The following is a 24,668-nucleotide window of genomic DNA, read 5'->3' as shown; positions in this document are numbered from 1 at the left end:
GCTCGCGCCTCCGGGCATGGGAAATAAAGGAGAGGGCCTCCCCTCTAAGAACTGTTTTGAAGGCTTCCCACAGGGAGATAGCCGAAGGGACGGACCCCACATTCTCATCGAAATACCGCTGCAAGGATTTAATCAAATCGGCGCGAATAGTGGGGTCGCGCAGGTACCAGGCATTGATTGGAGCTACCCTGCCCTCCCCCCTCGGGAAGACATCAACGTGCAACAGGAGCGGGGAGTGATCTGAAATATCCCGCGCCAAATGGCGCACCTCTCCTACCCTCCCAACATAGGCCGCAGGGACAAGGACATAATCAAGCCGTGAGAGGCTACCATGGGCACCCGAGTGGAAAGTGTACTGCAGCTGCGTGGGATGTTTTAAGCGCCAGCAGTCCACCAATCCCAGTGTATCTAAGAAGCCGGACAGCCACGCCTGCGCCCGGGGGAGGTCCCTAGGGGGGTGACGATCCACGGTCCCAGAAACCACCGCATTGAAGTCCCCCCCCAACCACCAGAAGCCCCCCCGGAAGGTCAAGGAGGAGGCGCCCTAGGTCTGCAAAAGTCGTAGACTGTAACCCCGGTGGGACGTACACTGATACAAAGACAACTACTTTACCCTCCATTCTCCCCACTAAGACAGTGTAGCGTCCCCTCTCATCATGGCGTACCTCGTCTATTTCCAACGGGAGCGAGTTCTTCACCATGATGCCCACCCCCCGTGAGCCCGACGTAAAGCCCGAGTGGGCCACCAAACGATAGCCACGCCGATTCATGGCACAAAAGGAATTACCAATAAGGTGTGTCTCCTGCAGAAAGACCACATCTGGCGAAAGTCGTTTCAAATACTGCAGGACCACACCTCGCTTAATCCTATCCCCCAGTCCGTTAACGTTCCAGGACAATAAAGTCAGGTCCCTACCCCCCATCACATACAGAAGCCATCATTCGTCCCCCCGAGAGCACCTTAAAAACACCAATACAATAAAGGGTTTGCCTTGCGGTAAAAACGAACAACACCCCACCCCAACCCACCCATCCCAACAGAACTCCCCCCTCCCTGCACCCCTGCATGAGCCCAAACAGCCCCCCCAAAGTGCAGTGTGCCTGTCGCCCCATGAATGATTAAACTAACTAGTCCCCCAGAGGAGGAGGGAGAGCCCCCAAGAGACCCCGTACCACCTCCACAGGAGGGAGACTTAACGAACAGTCAAAAATGACGACAATGTTGTCCAGAGCGAGGCCTACCATTAGTCCCTCAGTCCTGATCCGGCGAGCCCTCCCCTCCAACCGCGCCCCCCCCACCCCCCCGGCCCCGATCCCCGGGCAAGGAGTCCAACCAGTCCCCGGCCGCCTCGGGACGATCAAAAAAGTGCGTGCGGCCATCCACCTCCACCCGCAACTTAGCTGGAAAAAGCATCGCATACTTGAGGTTCAAGTCCCGTAGACGACGTTTGACTCCGAGAAAGCTCAGTCTCTGCTTCTGGACCGCTGGGGTGAAATCAGGATAGAAGTTTACGTCCATATTGTCAAGTCTGACCGGTCCTTGTTGCCTAGAAGTCTGAAGGATAGCGTCTCTGTCCCGAAAGTTGAAAATCCGGGCAATGAGAGGCCTCGGAGGGGCTCCGGCCTTAGGTCTTCCTCCGGGAACCCTGTGGGCACGTTCCACCGCAAAGAATTTACTCAGCCCCCGGGGCTGGAGATGGGTGAGAATCAGGTCCTCCACAAACAGGTCCGCCGCCGCCTCCTCACGTCCCTCCGGCACCCCGACAATGCGGACATTGTTCCTCCGGGCCCGACCCTCGGAATCCTCCAGTCGACGATCCATCAGGGCGCTCGCCTGGCCAAGCCGGCGCACCTCCTTTTGGAGGGCCGCCACGTCCGCTGTAAGGCCCGAGGTGGTGTGGGCCAAAGAATCGACCCGGTCATTGGTCTTGGATAAATCAGCCCTCACCAGGCCAACATCCACGTGGACCGAGTCAATCTTTTGCGCCAGTGTGTCAAAGCGCTGGTCCACCGAGGCCTTCATCTCGGCGATAGCGCCCATGACATCTCGCAGGGTCAGATCCGCGGGCAGCGCAGGAGCATCAGTCGGGCCCTCAGGGGACCTACGCGGCATCTCGGGAGATCCCTTCTGGAGGGTGTAGCGGTCCATGTTGTTGGACTGATGGGCTGCGCCACGGCGGGTCGATTTCACCTTTGCCCGGTCGCCATCTTGCTTTGTGGACATGGTTTCAGTCCCCAAATCGTGCCAATTACCTCGGAAAAGGCCGACAAACCAGTTCACGGGCTCCGGGGGGGGGCAACCACAGGTCCGCAGGACGGGTCACAGCCGGCGGGCCAGCAGGGCACCCCAACGAGGCCACACCACCGCACACCGCCCCGCAACCCAACCTCGCCTACACAGCAAGGAGGGTGCAAAAGCGAAAGTGAAAGTGCGGGGTACGCGAGTCGCCCAGCCCTGCCCGCCGCTGTTGATCACTTTGTCTCCGGATCACCCCGCAACTCCAATCCGGGGGGCCGGCGTGGAGAAGGCCGCAAACCTCAATCGGTGCTCCCGCCGGTGTCCGAGGTCCAATTTGGAAGCGGAAAACGGGTGACACCTCAGCTCGGGCTCACCAACACAGTCCCCTCATCTAGGACAGGATATTTTCAGGATTTATGTAGGAGGTCACGGAGGTCCTCGGGAGCCTCGCACCTACGCGGCCATCTTGGTTGCGCGCTAGGCTCCTCCCCCCACAATACATAGTTAATACAAAGTTAGAAGTTAAATGAGAGGATTGCTTCAGAGCAAGTCTCTTTTCTACGAGACCTTGCTCCATCAGTGTCAGAGGGCCACTAAAGTGTCATCTGCTCAAAAGGTGTCTCTTAACCACAGTATAATTTGAAGCTTCGTGGAGATGGGATGCCAGCCACACCTCTTTTTTAGCATGCCGGTGTAACCATTCTTTCACCAAGCTGCTCTGTAAGGAGGTGTTTTTTTATGGACACTATTTATGCCTTGGCACGGGCAGAAAGTAGTGCCTTGACCAATCTGTTCTGCTTGATCTTGTTAGGACATGTCTATATTTTGCTTAGCACTCGTATGCCAAAGCAGCCTGAACAAGGCCTATAATATACGTGCAGCTTTGATTAACGGCAGCCCTCTGGTTTTGCATGCCACCTGGCGTGGTGAGGCGCAGCGTTCTTTTTAGGTCGCAGCCTACCAGCTAAAGACATCTTTGGCACATTCAGAAAGCTGACCTAGGAATGCATTCCGCCAGTTACTTTGTGGTTTGTAACTCACATTAGCTGCAAATCTATTTGCTGGCTTTATTTCCTTTAGCCTGTCCAGCTTGAGGTCTGCCCTCCTGTTGCCCAAAGCTTGTTTACTGTATTCTTCCACAAACTCGCTTTCTGTAAACAGGCCTTTAAATCTTATTCTTGTCATATTTGCTTTGCTTTCAAAGACAGAGTTTAAATGTCAGGCCCTCTCTTCAAGGGAGCTTGGTGTTTATTTTTCTGTCTCTGATTTCAAAGTGAGAGAATCTAAGTGACAAGCCTGCTGAATACCCATGTAAGAGCAGAGGGCATAAAATGTTTTTTCTAGCACACAACAAAAACAATTAATTGTGCTGATTTTCCAGAATATATCAGAATTAGTACAAATGAAGCAATTTTGTTCCCACTCCACTTGACTTTAATTTACCCCACTCCAATCTCCCAGCCCCACTCAAATCTACCATCGCCACTCAAATCTACCCCACTCAATTCTAACCCACCCACCCTAATCTATCCCACTCCAATCTGCCCCACTCTAATCTACTCCAACCCAATCTACCCTTCTCCACTTCAATCTACTCCACTCCAATCTACCCCACTTCCCCCACCCCACAAGCAATCTACCCCACTCCAATCAAATTTACCCCACTCCAGTCCACTCCATTCTACCCTACTCCACCCTGTCTACCCCACTCCGCCCTAACCTATCCCACTAAACTACTCTCCAATCTACTCCACTCTTCGCTAATATATCTCACACCACTCCAATCTCTACTCCAATCCAATCTGTCTAACTCCACCCCACTCAACTCCAATCTACCCCACCCCAATCAACCCCAACCTACCACAATCTTCCACACTCCATTCCACTTGATCCATTCTACCCCAACCCACTTCACTCCACTCTGCCACATACCACTCAAATCTATCCCACTCCTGTCCAATCTAACCCAATCCACTCAACCCACTTCAATCTACCCTCCCTCACTCCACACTACCCTACTGCAATCTATCCCATCAATCTGCCCGCTCCAATCTACTCCACCCTTATCTACCCCACTCCAAACTACCCTACTTCTATTTCTCTCACTCCAGTCTACCCCCACTCCAGTCTACCCCACTTCACTACAATCTACCCTACCACAATCCACCCAATCTACCCCACTCCAGTCTACCCCACTCCACCCTGATCTACTCCTCTGCACTCCAATCTACCCCACTCCACTCAATCTACCCCACTACATTCTAGCCCAATCTATCCCACCCCACTCTACCCCAATCTACCCCAATCCAATCTTACCCACTCCACCCCAAAATTAGTCCACCTCACCTCAGTCTACCCCATTCTACTCTATTCCAATCTATTACACTCCAGTCTACCCCAACCCATCCCAGTCTACCCCACACCATTCCAATCTATCCCACTCCCTCAATCTACTCCACTCTACACACTCCACACCACTCCACTCAAACCTACCCCACTCCATTTCACTCCAATCTACCCCACTACACTAAAATCCACCCACCCCACCCCAATCTACCCTACTCCAATCTACCCCTAGCTGCTCCAATCTACTCCACTCTACCCCAGTCTACATCACTTCCCCTCACTCCACCCCACTGCTATCTACCCCATGCCTCTCTAACCCACTCCACTCTACTGCACTCCAAACTACCCCACTCCAGTCATCTCTCTGCAATCTACCCCATTCCAATCTACTCCATTCCAGTCTAATTTAACCTACTCTAATCCAACCCAATCTACCCCACTCCACCCTAATCTGCCTCGCTACACTCTACTCCAGTCTACCCCACTCAACATCCACTCTTCCCCAATCGATCTCACCCCACTCTTCCCCAATCTATCTCACTCCACTCTAATGTTGACAACTCCAATCTTGACAACACTCCAGTCTATCCAACTCCACATCACCCCACTCCAATCCAATCTACCCCACTCCACTCCACCCCAATCTACCCCATTCCAATCTACCCACTCCAGCCCACCCAACCTACCCAACTCCAGTCTACTTCATATGCCACACTCCATTCTACTCTACCAAATCTACCCCACTCCATATTTTCACATGCCACTCAAATCTACCCTACTCCAGTCCAATCTAACCCACCCCACCCCACTCTAATCTACCCTATCCCACTCCACCCCAAACTACCCTACTCCAATCTACCCCATCCAATTTGCCCCACTCCAATCTACCCCACTCCAATCTACTTCAATCCACTCTACTCCAGTCTACCTCACCCCATCACAATCTACCCCACACCACCCTATCCAACTCCACTCCAGTCTACCCCACTCCACTCCACTCCATCCCACTCCATCCTAATCTACCCCACTCCACTCCTCTCCACTCTACCCCACTCCAAACGACCCTACTCCAGTCTGCCCCAGTCCATTCTAGTCTACCCAAGTCCACTGCACTCCACTCTTCCACAATCTACCCTACTGCACTCTACCCCACTCATCTCCACCCCAATGTATCTCACTCTAATCTATCCCACTCCACTTGTTTCCCCATGCCACCCCAATCTACTCCACCCTAATCTACCTCAATACAATCTACCACACTCCCCCACTCCAATCTACTCCACTCTACCCCACTCCAATCTACTCCACTCTACCCCACTCCACGCTACCCTTCTCTACAAGACTTCCCCAATCAACCTCACCCCATCCCAATCTACCCCACACTGCTCCAAACTACCCCACTCCCCCAATCTACCCTACTTCACTTCACTCCAATCACCCCACTCTAAACAACCCAATCTACCCCCACTCCATTTGAATCCACCCTATTATAACCCACCCAATCTACCCCATTACAATATTTCCCACTCCACTCTACCAACTCAACTCCATTCTACCCCACTCCACTCCAATTTACCCCAATACATCCTACTCCACTCTACCCCTGTCTACCCCCTCCTATCAACTGTATTCCAATCGACCCCACTCTAATCTACCCCAATCTACTCCATCCAGTCTGCCCCACTTTACCCCTATCTACCCCAATTTAATTTACCCCGCTCCACTCTACCATGCTGATCTACCCACCCCACCGTGCTCTTCCCATGTCACTCTACCCCACTCCACTCCACTCCACTCTAACCCACTCTACCCCATTTCACTCTACATCAATCTACCCCACTCCACTGTACCCCAATCTCCAATCTACCTCACTCCAATCTACCCCATGTTAGATTGGAGTTAGATCGGGAGCCAAAGAAATGGTAGAGGTTTCTGATATGGAGCAAGAGAACAGAGAAAGGACCAGTCTTGAAACTGGCAAAAGGTTGTGTGCATAGACTGTCCTGGAAGAGGAATAATCATAGGCCATCTCATTAGTAGGTGCGTCTCATCCGTTACATCCTTGCACGTAAAATATTTTGTGAGGGGCAGTTTGTTTCCTGGGTTTCCCAGTCCCACTCTGACCTCAGTGTTTACTGATTCGTGATTTGTACCTTTATGCACATCACTTTTGCCATACTTGCATGCTTTGACAAACGTCTAATGCTCCAACACTTCCCATATTGAGTAATCACACTATTTTTGTTCAGTTTGAAAAATTTTATGGATTTTGAGAATGTGGAACACCCTTTCCTGTACATAACCCAGAATTTTTACACGCACCATTTCACTCACATGAAAATCGTAGGAAGCAGCAGATTATTTGCAATCATAATATTCTTTGGATTTCCATTGAAAATGTCTCACTTTGGCAGCCACATTACCCTCATTGACATGCTGATTCAAAGGCTTACACACAGATACCTTGTTACATAACCACCAAGGACACACCTCTGAGACAGGCTGTCTTCCCTACAGTAGAACAAAAGGACCAACTCCCGTCGCAGAATCTGAGGTAATCCTATATGCCCTCAACTTTCCCTAACTGTAAAAATCACAGATTTGCACGTATCGAAGGCTAACATGACACTGTCTTTTAGATAATGATTCAAAAGTTCTACCTGACTGTTACACTGACGGTCATATAAGGCAGTAGTAATGTGAGATATCTCACGAGCACACAAGAACACTGTCATTTCACAGGATCACAACTGCGCACCATTATCGGTGACTAACACCTCCGGACACCCTTCCTTGTTAAAAACTTCCATCAAGAAATCAATCACATTTTGTGTTCTGACATTCTCTACATAATTCACTTCATCCCATTTGGAGTGATAAACAGTCGACTCCAAAGCAAACTTCATGGAAGTGGAAAGTTTATAAGTTGGTCCCACAATGTGCAACCCTACTTTCTGCTATGGATTTCCCAGCCATTTTACAGGTATCATAGGCTGAACTTTGCATTCCCACATTTATCTGAACTCATGGCACAATCATCGTACTCCTTCACAAATTGTTCTGCATCTATGTCCAAGTGCATTCTGAGAAGAATTTTTAAGGATGCATTCCCATGTGACCACAATGACTGACTTTAAGGATGGTCTCCAGGAATGCCTCTAGGGGTAATGCTTTTCTCATTTCTGAACACGAACCTGAAACACACACTCAACTCATCCTTAATTTTGCGAAATGGTTGAACCTCTTTTTGAAGGGTTTTGGTACCCAGCCATCCTTCATTAATACAACATCTCACCAACTGGCAAATGCATCAACGTAGGCTTTTGCGATTCCTTAATTGCGATTATTAAGGAATTGCAATTAAGGAATTGCAAAAGCCTATGCATGTAGGAATTGCTATAAAAATAGCGATTCCTACACATTCCTTAATTGCAACTCGCAAATTGCGAGTCGCAATTAAGGAATGCCGTCCCTTTCATTCCTATGGGCCTCCAGGCCCATAGGAATGAATTGGACATTGCATGAGCAATTTGTGAGTACCAGTAGGTAGTCGCAAATTGCTCATGCAATTTCAAGGGTGCAAGGGTGTCAAAATGACACCCTTTTGCACCCCTGAAATTGATCTGTGCACATATGTTGCACATGTGTGTGCACAACATGAAACTTTGAAAAATGCACAACCGTGCATTTTTCAAATTTTTTGCTAATTACCATGAAGTTTAACTTCATGGTAATTTGCTCCCCCTATTAGCGAAATCGCTAATTTTTTTACTTTAATGCATTGCATTTAAGGAATCTCAATTTGGGATTCCTTAAATGCAATCGCAATTTAAGTAATCGCATTTTAGAGATTCCTTAAATTGCGATTTTTGCATTTGGGATGATGCATCGCAAATGCAAAAATACCGGTCACAAAGGGGCAGATTCTGAGAATCTGCCCGTTTGCGACCGGTTTTTCCTTTGATGCATGTGCCTGCAAATTGAGTGCATAGTCTTTAGAATCTTCCATTTTCCCTCATATATTTAGGGATCAGTTATAGAACATTTCTCATTCACACTTGCCACAATGTCAATCTCATCTTCTTCAACATTATGCTCATGACCAACTCCCACACCGCAAGGAAGGCGAGAAAGCAATAGGCCGTGCAATTCATCTTCCCAGGAATGTATTTTACTAAAAAACTGTATTCCTGGAGTTTGGAACACAATCTTGCAATATGTGCTGTGGCAGACAGACCACTCCCTGGAGCTCAAATGGAAACCAAGGGTTTGTGGTCCATTTGCAAAGTGAACTTTCTCCTCCATACAAATAGAAATAATTCACAACCCACAAATGGACTAGTAACTTTCTTTCGATAACAGCATACTGCCTCTCTGTGTTGTTAAGTGTTCTTTAGGCATATACAACAACCCAAATATCATTGTGGTCTTTTGAGTCAGAACAGCCCCCCACTCCACATGCACTCACATTCACAGTGGTAACACACTCTTTTCCCACAGAAATTGGTCTAAGAGTGGGAGCCAAGGCAATATGTTTATTCACCACCTCAAATGCCAGATTTTGACCATCAACCTATTAGTATTCTGCCCCTTTTCTTAACATTTTTCGTAAAGGTTCCATCAAGATAGAAAAGTTTTTTGAACTTTGCATAAAACTCACAAATGCCAAGAAAGGACAACAACTTTTCCTTACTGTCAGATGCAGGAGCTTAAACAATGGGCTTCACCAAGGAACGTTTGGGAATGACTCCTTTATCAGAAATCGTGTGACCTAAATAATTAACTTGGGAACTAAATTAATTACATTTTTCAGGAGCTAGCATGAAACAATAATTTTGTGAATCGTTCATAAATTTTCTTTAGAACAGAATCTTGCTCCCCCATGGTTTAAGTAAACACAAGGATGTTGTCTTGGAAACACTTGGCTGAATCATCCATGTCTTTAAACATGTGGTGCATTATCCTTTAAAATACAGACTAGGATGGCACCAGTCCAAATGGCATGCGTTTAAACCTATACAGACCAAATGGTGTTAAAAATGTTGTCAATGCTTTGGATTTGTTAGATAGTTCATTTGATGGTATGCTTGCTGCAAATCCAGTGTTGAAAATACAGTAGCCTCATCTAACATTAAAATTAACTCATTTATTTTAGGGAAGGGATGCACATCAAACACAATGTTGGCATTAAGAGCCCTGAAATCAACACATAGTCGCAGACTTACATTGGTTTTTTTTTTTGCATCAGGACTATTGGGGGAATCCATTCAGATGCTTCAGCATCTTCAATAATTTCATCTTTCTTCAGAGACTCAAGGAGATCCTACAGTTCCTTGTGCTCACATAAAGGCACTCCTTTAACTTTTTGCTTCACAGGAACACTAATTTCCCTTAATAAGATTTTGTGTTTAAAATGCTCTAGTTTGCCCATGTTTTTGCTGTAATACCATGGGAAATGTTTTGACAATGTGTTCCTTCATGCTTAATTCATTGAAAGACAACACTGGCTCCGGAGAGGGTGGCTCAAGTACAATTTTCGTAAGTCCCTGGTCATGCCCGCCCACTACACACACACCCCATGTTTGGTGATATACATATTTTAATTTCTGCCACTCGCCCTTTAAATTTTACTTGAGCCAAGAAACACCCGATGAAGTCAGTCATATTTACATCAAACAAAGCAGCACGAATATCCGGATCTTCAATGAAATTATCTTTATTTCCGAATGGCGATTCAAACCTTTCCTTGGTGATTTTAGTGAAGGGTGAACCAGAGTCAACAAGAACTGCCTAGTCCATGGCAAAGACTCTCAGTATGCACATTGGTGGTTTATCTTTCGATCTCTTGCACATTATGGTCTCATTTTGCATGACCAGAACCATACCAGTAGCATCTTGACCATCAAACTGTCTTAAATTGTCCTGTACATGTGTTATATCATCCGCCTGGGCAATCCTAGGAATAAGGACGCATTCATCTTCTCTATATACCTTGAAGAAATGCCCAACTTTGTCGCACGAGTTGCAATTTTGTTTTCCAAGCCGGGCATCCCTTATATGATGCAATGTGTGAAAAGCTACAACAGCGGTAGCATCTTTGTTTAATGTTTGCCTGCTTATTTTTAGAACAGTCATCCTTGGGCATATTGCTTATGGCATGCACCTCACCAATTTTTATGTCAGATTGGTCAGCTGTTACTTCCTTCATCCAGGACATTGATTGTTCTATGGCTTTAGTTGAATTTATCACATCATCTAAACTTGGATTACCCATCAATCATAGCTACTCTTGGATTCTGTTATTGCAAGTGTTCACCATAAGCTATTCTTTTTTTATTTCATTAATTGCTACGCCATATTCGCAGGTGATCAACAAATCCCTCAAGCTGTCAAGAATTAATCAGTTTAATTTTCTCTTTGCGTGTATAAAAATGGTATCTCTCTAAGGTGATACTAATGGTAGGTTTGAAATGTTTCTAAGCATAACAATGCTTATTCATATTCATCCTGCTCATTCTCACCTTCAGGTGTTTCTACCTTAGGAAGGTTTCTGAAAATCGCTTGACATTCTGACCCGAGACAGGACAGTAGAACTCTGGGTGTGTCCTGTATGGAAGGATGCCATCCATCTGAGTGCACCGTTTGTGATTCCTATCTGGTATGGTCGATTAATGAGTGTGTGGTGGGAGACAGTGTTGAAAGCTGCGGAGAGCTCCTGGAAGATGAGGGCGGCTGAATCTCCTCTGTCATCGAAAGTGTTTCTCTGACTAACGTAGCACAGAGGCAGTTTATATTTAAAAAAAAGCACTGCTCCAATCGCATTGTTTCAAAGGTGCAGAGCTTATGCAATGGTTTGTCTGGGGCCTTAGAGCGGTCTCCAGCCGGACAACCAAATACAAGGGCATTGTGTTCTATGTGCCTAACCTTGGACAGAGTGTTCAAACTGAAACAAACTGCTGAACTCATCCCAGTTAGGCTTCAGAGCCAACCACAGCACCAAGACAGCCCTGATTGCAGCAACAGGCACCCTCTGAACCCTACTTGACAGAGGAGATTCAGCTGCCCTCATCCTCCTGGCACTCTCTGCAGCTTTCAACATCGTCTCCCACCACATACTCACTGGTCGACTACGCCAGATTGGAATCATGGACGGTGCGCTCAGATGGATGAATCTTTCCTCACGGGACGCACCCAGAGGCCCTCTCCCACCCTTCTCCTCGCAACCCAAACACACCATCTGCGGAGTACCCCAATACTTATCCTTCAGCCCCACCTTCTTCACCATCTACATGACCCTACCCGCAGACAACGTCAAATTGCACAACATCATTTCCTATACCGATGACACTCAGCTCGTCCTGTCATTCTCAGCGAACCCCACCTTGACGAAGACCAACTTCCACAACGGCATGAAGAATGTCGCAAGATGGATAAAAGACAACTGCCTGTAACTCAACACCAACAAAATGAACTTTCTGACCTTTGGCAGAACGACTCCTGGTGGCCAGTGGAGCTCAGATCTACCCCCACGCCGAAAGACTATACCCACAACCTCGGCATTCTACTGACCGCGAACTCTCCATGAAACATCAGAGCAACGCTGTCACCTCAGCCTGCTCCCACACTATCCTCACGCTCCCCCAAATCCTCAAGTGGCTCTCCATCAGAACAAGAAGGACTGTGATGCAGGCCCTCGACACCAACCAGCTGGACTACGGCAACCCACTCTATGCCAGAATATCTACCGAACTCATGCAAAGACTCATGACAATACAGAATGCAGCAGCCAGAATGATCCTCAACCTGCCCAAGAGGACACATTACCAAGCATCTCAAAGACCTCCACTGGCTCCCTGTCCAGATGAGATGCCAGTTCAAGCTGCTGACCCACGCCTACAAAGGTCTCCACAACCAAAGACCGGACTACATGAACCAGTGCTTGACCTTCCACCTATCCAGCAGAAGTCTCCGCTCTGCACACCTCGTGCACCTCAGACACCACGTACCTGCCGCAGCCGCTCTGGAGGACAATCCTTCTCCCACCTTTCCTCCAAAGAATGGAATTCCCTCTATCTCCTTACTTCACCCTCATTGAACCACTTCAGAAAGAGACTGAAGACCTGACTTTTCGGCTGATACCTGCAACGCAGTGCCTCAGTTCACACACACCCCCCTTACCCGGGTGTTTAGCCGTGCTATACAAATACTACTTGACTGATTTTACGAACATGATACTAATCCTTACTCTCGTAGTCGAGAACTGTGGCTGTTGGTGAACGCAGAGGAGACACCACGGAGGAGTGATTGGAATCCCCTTTTAATGGAGTTTTAATTGGAGCTTTTAAAAACTGGAAGAAGAGTTCCCTTAGCGCTATATACCTTGGAACTGAGATATCCGTCCCGGGACTGCGAGGCCCAGGCTGCCCTGCAACGCAATTCCGCAGCGCACCTGGCGCCTCTTCCAGGCCCATCCCCTCGCTGCCTGGCTTGTGAAAACGACTCGCGGCCCCCGCTTCGTGGGAGCCGCTCGTAGTCGAGAACTGTGGCTGTTGGTGAACGCAGAGGAGACACCACGGAGGAGTGATTGGAATCCCCTTTTAATGGAGTTTTAATTGGAGCTTTTAAAAACTGGAAGAAGAGTTCCCTTAGCGCTATATACCTTGGAACTGAGATATCCGTCCCGGGACTGCGAGGCCCAGGCTGCCCTGCAACGCAATTCCGCATCGCACCTGGCGCCTCTTCCCGGCCCCTCCCCTCGCTGCCTGGCTTGTGAAAACGACTCGCGGCCCCCGCTTCGCGGGAGCCGCTCGTAGTCGAGAACTGTGGCTGTTGGTGAACGCAGAGGAGACACCACGGAGGAGTGATTGGAATCCCCTTTTAATGGAGTTTTAATTGGAGCTTTTAAAAACTGGAAGAAGAGTTCCCTTAGCGCTATATACCTTGGAACTGAGATATCCGTCCCGGGACTGCGAGGCCCAGGCTGCCCTGCAACGCAATTCCGCAGCGCACCTGGCGCCTCTTCCCGGCCCCTCCCCCTCAGGCTATATATCTAACACTGACTTCCGCGTACGCGGGACGCGAGCGGGGCGCAGACCGGGGCTAAGCCCGGGCAAAGGGCGGGCCGTCTGTGGCCGTCCGAGGACGATTGAGGACGGGACGGGCCACCCCCCTAACTATTTTTTATACCTGCCAATTGTGTATTTCTTATTTGTCGTTATAACCATATTATACGGCTATTGTCGATATTTCATCTAGGGTTTCCTTCTACCACGGTCTGCAAAAATGTCCTCAGGTTCTGGGAAATCTCGCACCCTATTGGTTAATACCTCTAAAGGGCGGGTAACCGGCACTATTGATCAATTTTTTAAGCGCGTAACTACAGTTTTGGAAAAGGAGATTGCGGACACAGAGAAGCGTCTCTCATTAGATTTGCTAACGGGTAAACGATCTTCTCTGGGTAGAATTGGGAATGTACTTTCCCCTGGGGTGGCAGCGAAGGAGACAAGTGTTCCTGGTTCTTACTCCATGTTTGAACGGGAAGAAATGAATATTGAAACTAACTGTTCTCCTGCGGTCCCTAACCCTGTTCATATATCGAGTTCAACCATTTCTGGCCTATCAGACTCGCCGAACTTGGACATATCGTCCCCATTGAGTATAGGGCCTTCTGACCCTAGGTCTAACATAAGAAAGAGGCGAGGTTCCCCCATTATATCATCTAGGACAAAAAAGGAGAAAGCAAAATCACAACCTAAAAAATTGACATCCTTAGAGTCTATGGAAATAACTAGTCCACCCGTAATTACTACTACCACAGGGTTTGCATCTGGTCAGGATTTTGTGGGTGAATTACTTAACAAAATGGAGATTATGGTAAAGTCCCTACTACTTCCTCTTTTAGAGAGGACTAGACTAATGACTCTGCACCTTGATGATCTGGGTAAACAGCTGCAAGAGAATAATGTAGTCTTAACCGAATTAGCTAGGGCTCAGAGAAAAAGCATCCCGCTTGACTCAGGTGCTCCTCCCACCCGGCTCTTAGAACAACCAACAACCAGTGGCACCGTAACGAATAGTCACATTGTGTTGGGTAAAAAATCCCTGGTAAAGTCATCCAAAGAAATTACAGGCAAAGGCGCTATTAACTCCTGTGTTAAAGAATTAGGAAGACAAACAAAGATGGTCGATAACACTAAAATTGATGAGATTGGAAACGTTGAAAAAGTAGTAGGGAAAAATACCCCTATGGTTACTAATAATATCTCTGTGAAAAATAGACAGGAGAATGGAAATGGTGAGGATCCTAATCAGCCCCTCTCCACTCTCCCGAGTAGAAGAGTGGATTTACCCCCAGAATCAGCACCATATACTATCATTATGACGGGAGTACCACAACTCCCAGAAGGAACAAGGGAGGACTACTATGCCCTAAGAAACAAAACTATCTATTGGTTGAAACAAAACAGACCCCTCCCAGCGCATATAAATGGAGAAATTTTAATGGTAAGACGCACGTCTTGGGTGGGATCAAGACCAAAAGACAGGAAGGGGGATGTCATAATTATAAATTTTAGGGATCACAGAGCAGTCAGATATATTGGTGACTGGTACGAAGCTAGAGGGGGGGGACGGTATTCTTACCCACTATGTTAACTATTCCTATCCACGAGAATTGATTTCCCAATTAAAACCGTTTCCTGTAAAAGACCATCTTTTAGGCTGGAAGGAACTCAATTATCAACCTTCCCTTCCACACCCTTGCAAATACATATCCAATCCCCCTTTCTGTAGGGGACCACAGAATAATGCCCACTATTATCATCAAAGGCCCATTGCACCACCCCACAATGTGAATTCCTATCCTCATCAGGACTATAGCGTGCCCACTTTTAATCACTTCCTTCCACTTTTTGATCTGGAAAGTGTAGACTGACTCATTGAAGTTGAGGCCCCGCTTCAAAAATCCATTTCTGCAGAACCTAACACGCCTAAAGAGGTAGCTAACTCGAGCTTAGACATAGAAAAGCAAGAAATTGAAAATAGTAATTACCCACAATTGCCTAATTTGCCTCTCATTGGAGGAGCAGATATTACTGTTCATGGGAATAGCTCCTGTAGCGGATCTTTAGATTCGGGAAATTGTCCCTTGGGAGTCCGGGAGACCTCATCTGTAGAAGAAATAGTCAGTGCTAATAAAGTTTGCGATCGTAGAAAGGACGCTATAACACTCCAAATCATGTCCTGGAACATAGCGGGCTTACGCACACAAATATTGGATGGAAGTGCAATGGACTTTCTGTAGGACTATCATGTGATAGCCCTGCAGGAGACATGGATCACTAAAGAAATGCATATGACAGGATATAAAACATACTTCTCTCCAGCAGTTGCAGGCTTACATGGCAGGGCTAAGGGTGGTCTAACGATATATATTAAAAACACTATACCAGGATTAGAAGTCAAGGAACTTAGCTTACAGCCTAACTATCAGATCCTGAGATTATCGTTTCCAAAGAAAAAGACTATCTTCCTGGTCAATACCTATGACAATCTCCCCGATACTGAGAGAGTAAACATCTTTGGGGTCCTTCGGAACAAGCTTTTCTCTCTCCAAAAGAAAATGCAAGGACTAGAGGCCCCAAGTATTGTTTGGGGAGGCGATTTTAACCATCATCCTTGTGCCGTGGAAAATAGTAAGATCTGCGGCATAGCGGAGGAAACAGAAATCTATACCACCCATTTCAGTCATTCTAGGGTAGGTGATTTCCTAAATGAGCTTCTGTCAGAATTAGGATTAGTGATATTAAATAAAACTGATACTAGTACCGGACAACTACAGCCAACATACGTGGGCAGGGGATGGGAGTCAACGATTGATTATATACTGGTCTCAGCCGCCCTTGCGGGTAAGGCGCAGAAATTCAGACTAATCGTTAATACGTTAAGCGATCATGTTGCCCTGGTTTTTAATCTAGTTTTGGATCTGGGAAATTTAACCCCTCATCTGCTGATGACTGCACTTGCGCAGAATAATTTAACCCTAACAAAAATCAATGGCTATGCCATAGGTTGGGGCAAGATAGAGCCAGCAGATTTGACAAAGAAGGTGGTACTTGCGGTACTCCCCGCTGTAATGAAGTGTCTAGAGGAGGATACAGGCGAGGAGGAAGTTCTGAAAAACTTTAGTAAAATCTTGGAGAAAGTAAATGACTGTTTAAAATACAAGAAGAAAGGGAGTAAGGGTGGGAAAAAAGGATGGTTTAATCGAGACTGCACCTTGGCTCATAAAGCTTTAAAAAAATCCCTGACGAATTCCGTTAGAGACAAAGAGGAGATTCGCTCCCTAAGAAGGTCCTATAGATTAGCCTGTAAAATAAGAAAACAGGAATTAAAAAAAGCACTCTGGGATCAACTATATGAGACCGCCAGGAATAAAAATAGCGCGGAGTTCTGGAAGGTGGTCAAGACACCCTTTTTGGTAGATGTAAATGACCAGCCAACAATAGAAGTAACAATAGAAGGCCCAGCATGGGTTAATCATTTTTCCAAAGTCTTCGGTAAATTACCAGGAGTTGAATTACCAGAGGAGATTAATCAGAATCCACAAGGTAACTTATTCCCCATACCTATAAATTTTGGAATTACCGAAGTCACAAATGCTGTTAAAATGAGTAAATGCGGAAAAGCTCCGGGCCCTGACGGCGTGCCAGTCGATTTTTTTTAAATTTAATTTAGACCTGTGGGCCCCAATTTTAAAGAGGGTGTTTGATGCTGCTATGAAGTGTGGACTAATGGAAACCTGGACCCATTCGATCATGGTCCCTATTTTTAAGAAGGGAAACAGGGAGGAGGTGACCTGCTATCGCCCAATTTCACTACTGGACTCGCTTGAAAAAGTATTGGGGAGAGTCCTTCTCCAACGTTTACAGGAATGGGCTGATGATCAAAAAATACTATCCGATATTCAATATGGTTTCAGAGAGGGTTTTGGAACCACGGAACAGGCTCTGAACCTAGCCCTAATAATGGGAAAATACGTATCGGCAAAGCAAGGAAGGCTCTATATGGTCTATGTTGACCTATCTGCAGCCTTCGACTGCGTTTCCCATTCAAAACTCTGGGCAGTCCTTACGGATATAGGTGTCGACCCAATCCTTGTAAACCTTCTTCGTGCGTTATATTCTGATGCTTCCTCTAGGGTTCGTTTTGGAACACGGGGTGAATTATCAGAATCATTCAAGGTGGAGCGGGGCGTTAGACAGGGTTGTGTCCTGGCCCCCTTCTTGTTCTCCCTCTACACTAATGGTCTCGAGGTAGAGATGTTGAGGGGTTGCCAGGACCTCCCTCGAGTGAAAAATCGTCTAGTCCCCGCACTCCTTTATGCGGACGACGCAGTGATTTTGGCACGCACCCCGCGGGAATTACAAGAAGCACTGGGAAGATACGCTAGGTTTATGGGCAGGTTGGATCTAAAAATAAACATTAAAAAAACGTATGTAATGAGGGCAGGCAAGGGACAGAAAGGGGGAAGGACCATATCCCTTGATAAAGAGAGGTTAGAACAGACTTCCCAATACTCATATCTTGGGATAATGATAGACGATAAACTTAATTGGAAAGCGGCTATTGATGCTCGCAAACATCAATTATTGCGAGCAATAATCGCTCTCATAAAATTTTCTCAAAAGCTGGAAAAGAGACCACCAGTAGAGCTCCTTTGTATTTATAAAGCAAAATGTCAATCCACTGCACTTTATGGAGCGGGGTTGTGGGGGCACAAAAACACAACCTCATTACAGATAGCAGAAAATAAGTTTATGAGATTTCTCCAGATGGTATCCAACCGTGTCTCTACTTATGCCTGCCACGCTGAGCTTGGAATGCCCCATATCAAGGATCTGGCAAAAATCCAACCCCTTATGTTGTGGCGACGTATTTGGACAACAACAAAAAATTCACTTACGAAAGAGATAGTGACAGATTGTATGTCTCTGGAACATGTGAAAAAAATAGAATGGTTGCTATACGTAAAAAACCTCCTTATAGATCTGGGTTTAGACAAATATTATCTAAACTCCGAATCAATTGCCGAGATCTCAAAGAAAGATCTCAAAATAAAGGCTTTGTCTCACATGGAAGAACTCCGGTTGAGCAGGGAGATAAATAAACCATCTGTCCAACATTCCTTGGCAGTGATGACTACCCTGGATATGGAACCATACTTGACTTACGTTGAGCCACAATTTGAGCGTTTCCTTCTAGTACGTTTTAGATTGAACTCTTTCCATAGGCTGGTAGCCTTTCCCAGAAGAAATAATTGGGATGACTCGTTAATGCTGTGCCCTTGTGATGAAATATCACAACAATCAACACTGCACACAGTTTTTTTCTGTAAGTACTACACTGCACATCGCAAATTATGGTTAATACCCCTGCTGAGAGCCCTCGGTTTCAATAGATGTCGCCCCGCTATACTTCATTTGCAATTTTTGAACAATGCTTTAATTTCAAAAACTGTTAGCACCTTCTTAAAGTGTATTTTTAAACATAGAGCAAATCTTGGATGAATTTAATTTGGAGGTGTATAGATTGGTGTATTACTATACTGCTACGTATCTGATATAGATTGTATATTGGAAAATGTCTTTGTTGTATTTGTAAGTTCAATCTATGTGTATCTACTTTTATGGTTATTAATGATTATAACCGAATAAAGATTATTTACTTACTTACTTACTTACTTACTAAGACATGCAGTGCAAATAAAATAGCTTATGAGTACATTATTGTGTAAGTGTAAAACATGTAAATAGTCACCATTAGAAAGAGATGTCAAGCTAAAACGTGTAGGTTTAATGGAGACTCGGAGAGGGCCGTGATGTAATTACAATTCCGCGCTAAACTTGCATCACACCATTGCCTTAGAAACAGGACTATGTGACCCTTGCCTCTTTGGTCATTGTAGTTGCCTAGGATACCACAAACACAAGCCTGGTCTTATATCCCGACATGCAAGCGTCCTTTATTACATCACTTTGCTTGGCGGCCTGCTGTTAGTTGCATCCTCCATTACGTGCTGTTAGCTACACCCCAGTTACGTGCTGGCCGTGGCTGATGCCCTATCACGCGCTCACCACATTTCTCAGTCCTGCCCGTGCCAGACTACGCAGGGACATATTTGGTGGACCGATTCCTCTGACACACATATGTGCGCTGCTGAGTGGATTGCAGAATAACTTTTTTTTGCGGGGTGTGGAGGGGGAGGAGGTGGTGCGTTGCGAGGGTGTAGGTCGCCCGCTTCGAAATGTGCGGTGATCTGCTTTTGAGCTGCTTCACCACTCAACTTGCCTTTCCCAATCCATGTCCGTGCATAGACTGCTCCAGCCAATGACAGCGGCGCCCAAAGACTTCCAGCTGTGCCCCTGCCCAAATGATGGGGTACTGCTGAGGGTAGGCCGCTCTGGACAGGAAGGTAAGCGTCCCGTTGCCTTCGGCACCCTGTTATTACAACTGCTTTACTTTTCTGGTCCACTGCTGAAGTGAGGAGCTGTTCTGGACTCAAATCGTCTAACTGCCACCAGGGCTTCTCGTCGCTTCACACACCGCTTCACTTCCGTTGGAGGAGTGTTTGTTGCACTCGGGGAAAAAATAAATGCTACTTAATAATGAAAACAGCCCCTGGGCTTTCAGCTCCCAGAGAACTGTCGGTTTAACTGCTAGAATTGGACTCCGTGTGCATCCCCTGAGAAATACTGGGCCTAATTAGACACTGTTTATGTTTGTGCCAGCAGCCTGTATCGCCTGACCAGCTAATTAATTAAAAATGAATGCATACATACAAACCTATCTCTGTCTTGATCACGTAGGGGCCTGGAACGGAAGCCAGGGCGGCGGCGGATGGCGAGACACCGTCCGAAAGTGAGAGCAAACTGCTGGCTGCTGGGACTCCACCCGCGCAGGGCGCAGACGACACCCCGGAAGTCCTGAACAGGGCTCTCTCAAAGTTATCTTCAAGGTAAAATTGTGGGTAGGGCGTTTGCACTAGAAGGTAGGTCTCCATGGCTGTGGTTAGGGTTCCTTTGAGCCATACTTGGGGTTTTATACACCCTAGTTGGGGGTTGCATGCCCATATAGTAGTGTGAAAAGTGCCAGCATGTCAACGGGTGTCAGCATGTTTGGTACTGTTGGTTGAAAAAACGCCCCCTCAATGACTGGGTGTGGGCATGGGGCAATCGAGAAGGGTGCGGTGTGTCAGTGGTGAACAGCTAATCTCTCGTCTCCCGTTGTGTTTCCCTGTGATTGCCTTCTAGTGACTGCCTAAGGATGCATGCATAATGTTTGTGTAATATTCAAAATAGGCCAACCTAGTCCTGTAATCGGTAGCTTTAGCATTAACTAATTTGTGAAATGTAATACATTGTCACTTGTGTACTGCATCGAAGACCTGGCACCGTAAAACAAATCTATACGTTTTCAGAGAATATTTGTGTCCAGTCCTTTCCACAGCCCACTTTTTGAGGTGGACACAAGATGGGGTTGACACAGCATGGGTGCTTTACCAAAGATGTTTTCTGGAACCATTCATGCACTGCCTTTCGATACAGCAATACACAACAAGCTTCTGTGGCAACTTTATTCGGATGGTTTATTAGCCACTGATCTATAAGCTCACTTGTTGTGTGATGTCTCGAGGCAGGAGCTGGTGCACCGCACATATCCTCAGACCCCAAAAAACATGGAGCAGCACACTGGTTAAAGGGCCGTGTGTTTAGTGTGGCATTTTGGAAGCCATGTTGTAAAGAAGCAACACGTTTTTGTCTAGATCACACAAAGTCAAAAAGAAAAAAAGCGAAACTGCTCACGGGAATAAACACACGTGCCTTCCTCTGCAGAGATACCCTCCAAAAACCCACCAAAACTAAGTCTTTGTTATGTAATAGCCAAATATAGCACAGGAAGATGTGGTGTCGATGAAGTAAGATAACAATGATTCAGTGTTTTGTCGGGAAGCAGAGCAGCTTTAAAAACCTGTGCTTTTAATAGGGTTTCGGTGTGTTATTAATACATTTCTGGGTGCAGGTCGTCCTATGGAGATAAAATAACTTGATAGTTCAGGTTTCACTATTGCTATACAACGCTGTAGTTGTCGTTCCTAAAGTAGAAATAGATAAACAGATATATCCGTTCCATACTCATTACTGTTGCTGATTTACAAATATTTATCTGAACATTTGTTGTAAAACTACCCTTTGAGCACGCCCATCTCACATTACATAAGCTAGAAAACAAACTCAGACGCACGTAGAAACCTCCATGACAATAGTTACAACATCCTGCTGTGACTACATTTTTCTCGACAACCGGCTGACGTTTACTGCCCATTTTATTACAATTTTTCAAACGTCACATTTCCATAGCGCATGAGTAAACAAATAATAAATTAAATGATTTAAAGACACTGATATTATCATGCTGTTTGGTCAACTCACAGACCTGCTACACAGCCATCTCCTCCTCCATAGTCTTCTCCACCCGAGTTACCAGCTCGGAGCAGCATGGGTATTTACCGTTACAAAACCACCAGCATCATCACTGGAACATGTCCAAAACACTGAGGTGCTTCCTCCGTTTAAATTATGTATATAGCTTTCAGCGCTTGCCACATTCGCTTCCTTCATCACAGTTGGCCATTGAATTACAAACTGCATTTCTAGCAAGAGGTAAGCTTGAGCATGCCTATGATCGGAATCCCCGCATTCCGTTACACAGGATATTTTAAGGCAGTCAAAAGAGCCATGGGCCCATAGTTTTTACTAAATATCCTTCCACTGGTGCTGTCTAATTCTTGGTTGCCGAAAAGGTTATTTAGTTTTGATGTCACCGCATGCCTCTTTATTTTATTTTTATTTTTTTCAATTCATTTTTATTACATTTTCAAGAAAAGAACAAATAATAATAACACAGTAATAATGCGAAATTTATATTGCGAAAATTAGATTGCGAAAGTTAGATTGCTGACAAATCATATGAAATACAAAGTAAGTCGAAAGAAGCAAACAAAAAATAGAGAACAAGAAAACAACAAGTTACTCAAGTGCCTTGCCACATTAAACACAGTGAAGCTGTAGAGGATCTCCAGACATAGTCATCACCTGGATAGTAATCAGACTACTATACAGTCAAGGTATATCCAGCAAGTACAGATTTCATAGTTGAATAGTACATTACAGTCCAATCCAGATTAGATGGTTGCGTTTAGGGGGCAATACAATACAGTACAGGTGTGTCATCGTGAATGTAGCCTTCTACAAGTAAAACCTTGTGAGGAATTGAGTCGTCTCACCTCACGGAGGGTCATATGAGAAAGAATGAGCGTCCAGGGCCTTCCATAGTTTCCAGTGTGATTTATGCCAGGGAGAGGCGTGGAGTGTGCCGTTGTCTCCTCCTCCAAGGAAGGATAACCACTCCTGCCTCATCCTAAATGAATCTTCTTTGGAGTTTTTCCACTTGTTCAGAACAATTTTACAGGCTAAAGTAAGCATAAGATCTAACAAGTATCGATCATTCACATCAGTGACGTTAGGGTCCAGAGCACCTAGCAGGACATAGGAGAATTCCCTTGGAGGGGTTATGTTGAATGTATTGCCTATACACTCGTAAATCTTATCCCAATATGTTTGTAGAATAGGGCAATGAAAGAGCATGTGGGTAAGGTTACCAACGTGAGATTTGCAGTTCCAGCATGTGGGGCTTTCACTGAGTTTGAGTTTAAAAATATTTTAATTTGTCCAGTATGTCCTATTTATTAGCATCAGCTGGGTTTGCGATAATATTGGAGAGATTTTATTCGAGAAGGGGGTGATATGTATCTTCTCCCAATCAAATTTGATATTGCTGGAGTTGGCTTCGGATTCCCATTTTTCCTCACACTTCATGTCAGATTTGCGAGGTTTGGGGGATAGGAGCTTATATATTTTAGAGACAGTGTGTCCCGACTTTAGAATCTGTAGCATCTTTGAGAGTATCGACGGATCGGAAGGTTTAATGGAGCGCATCGTGAGGAGAGACTTTAGTTTTAGGAATTTATAAAAATCTATCGTATTTAGTCCGTGACGAGTCTGAAGCCCGGAAAAGGGCAGGGGTAGGGTTCCTGTAAAAAGGTCTTTGACTAGATTTATCCCATTTTTAGACCAATGCTCCCAGTGGAGCATACTTCCGTCAACCTTCAGGTTCGGATTATTCCAGAGAGAGGTCAAGTTGGATTTGTTAATTTTTAATGAGGAGAAGTGTTCCAGTTGCAGTAGGGCTCTTTTAGTATTAAGCAAGATATATTTCGAGTGGGGTAAGGAGGATATATCCATGGTGAGGAGAGCAGGTAAAGGCATGTCATGGATGATTGATCTTCCTATGTCCATCTAGGCCGGTTTGTATTCAGCCTGAGGGATTAGCCAGTTAGACCCCTGTTTACAAAGATACGCAGTTTCATAGTTCCTAAAGTTCGAAAGGCCCAGACCACCTTTCTCTTTGGGTAATTGGAGTTTTTTCATAGATATTCTGGGTTTCTTACTTTGCCAAAGGAACATGTTAAAAAGCTTATAGATCCTGTTCAAGAAGTCGTTTGAAAACTTCATCGGTAGCATGCTGGCTAGATAATTGACAAGAGGAGTAATCATCATTTTTTATGTTTCAGCTCTTCCCCACCAAAAATGTAGGCGACCAGCCATCTAACAGCGAGGAGATTTTCTTAAGGACAGCATTTTCATTGGTCTGAAGGGTGGTGATCAGATCTCTTGGGAAGTCTAGGCCTAGGTAGTTAATGCATTTAGGTTGCCACAATAGGCCCGAGTTACCAATAATTTCCTTCCCCCAAGGTTATTCAGGATTTTCACCTCCGTCTTGTCTTTATTCAACTCCTATCCGGATATTGCAGCAAAGTCATCGATTGAAGACATAAGTGCAGGAATAGCTGCTTCCACATGTACGGAGACAACTACCACGTCGTCGGCATAAGCTGTTATTTTGACCGTGCAATTGTCGAAACGTATCCCTGTGATCTGTTGATTGTTCCTAAGATAGTATAGGA

At 45.8% G+C, this 24,668-nt stretch overlaps 1 protein-coding gene across 1 annotated transcript in view; it reads left to right on the top strand.

Annotated features, from left to right (window-relative positions):
- The window catches only part of CDS2 (CDP-diacylglycerol synthase 2), a 335,907-nt gene that overhangs the window by 78,506 nt on the left and 232,733 nt on the right, over positions 1–24,668 (top strand). The window contains exon 2 of the mRNA XM_085636351.1: positions 20,452–20,600. Coding sequence (XP_085492477.1) covers positions 20,452–20,600 — 149 coding nt within the window. The remainder of the gene's footprint in view (positions 1–20,451; positions 20,601–24,668) is intronic.

The sequence above is a fragment of the Triturus cristatus genome, chromosome 11 (genome assembly GCF_964204655.1).
Source record: "Triturus cristatus chromosome 11, aTriCri1.1, whole genome shotgun sequence".
NCBI classification, from domain to species: Eukaryota; Metazoa; Chordata; class Amphibia; order Caudata; family Salamandridae; genus Triturus; species Triturus cristatus.
This window is presented reverse-complemented; position numbering and strand designations above follow the sequence as displayed.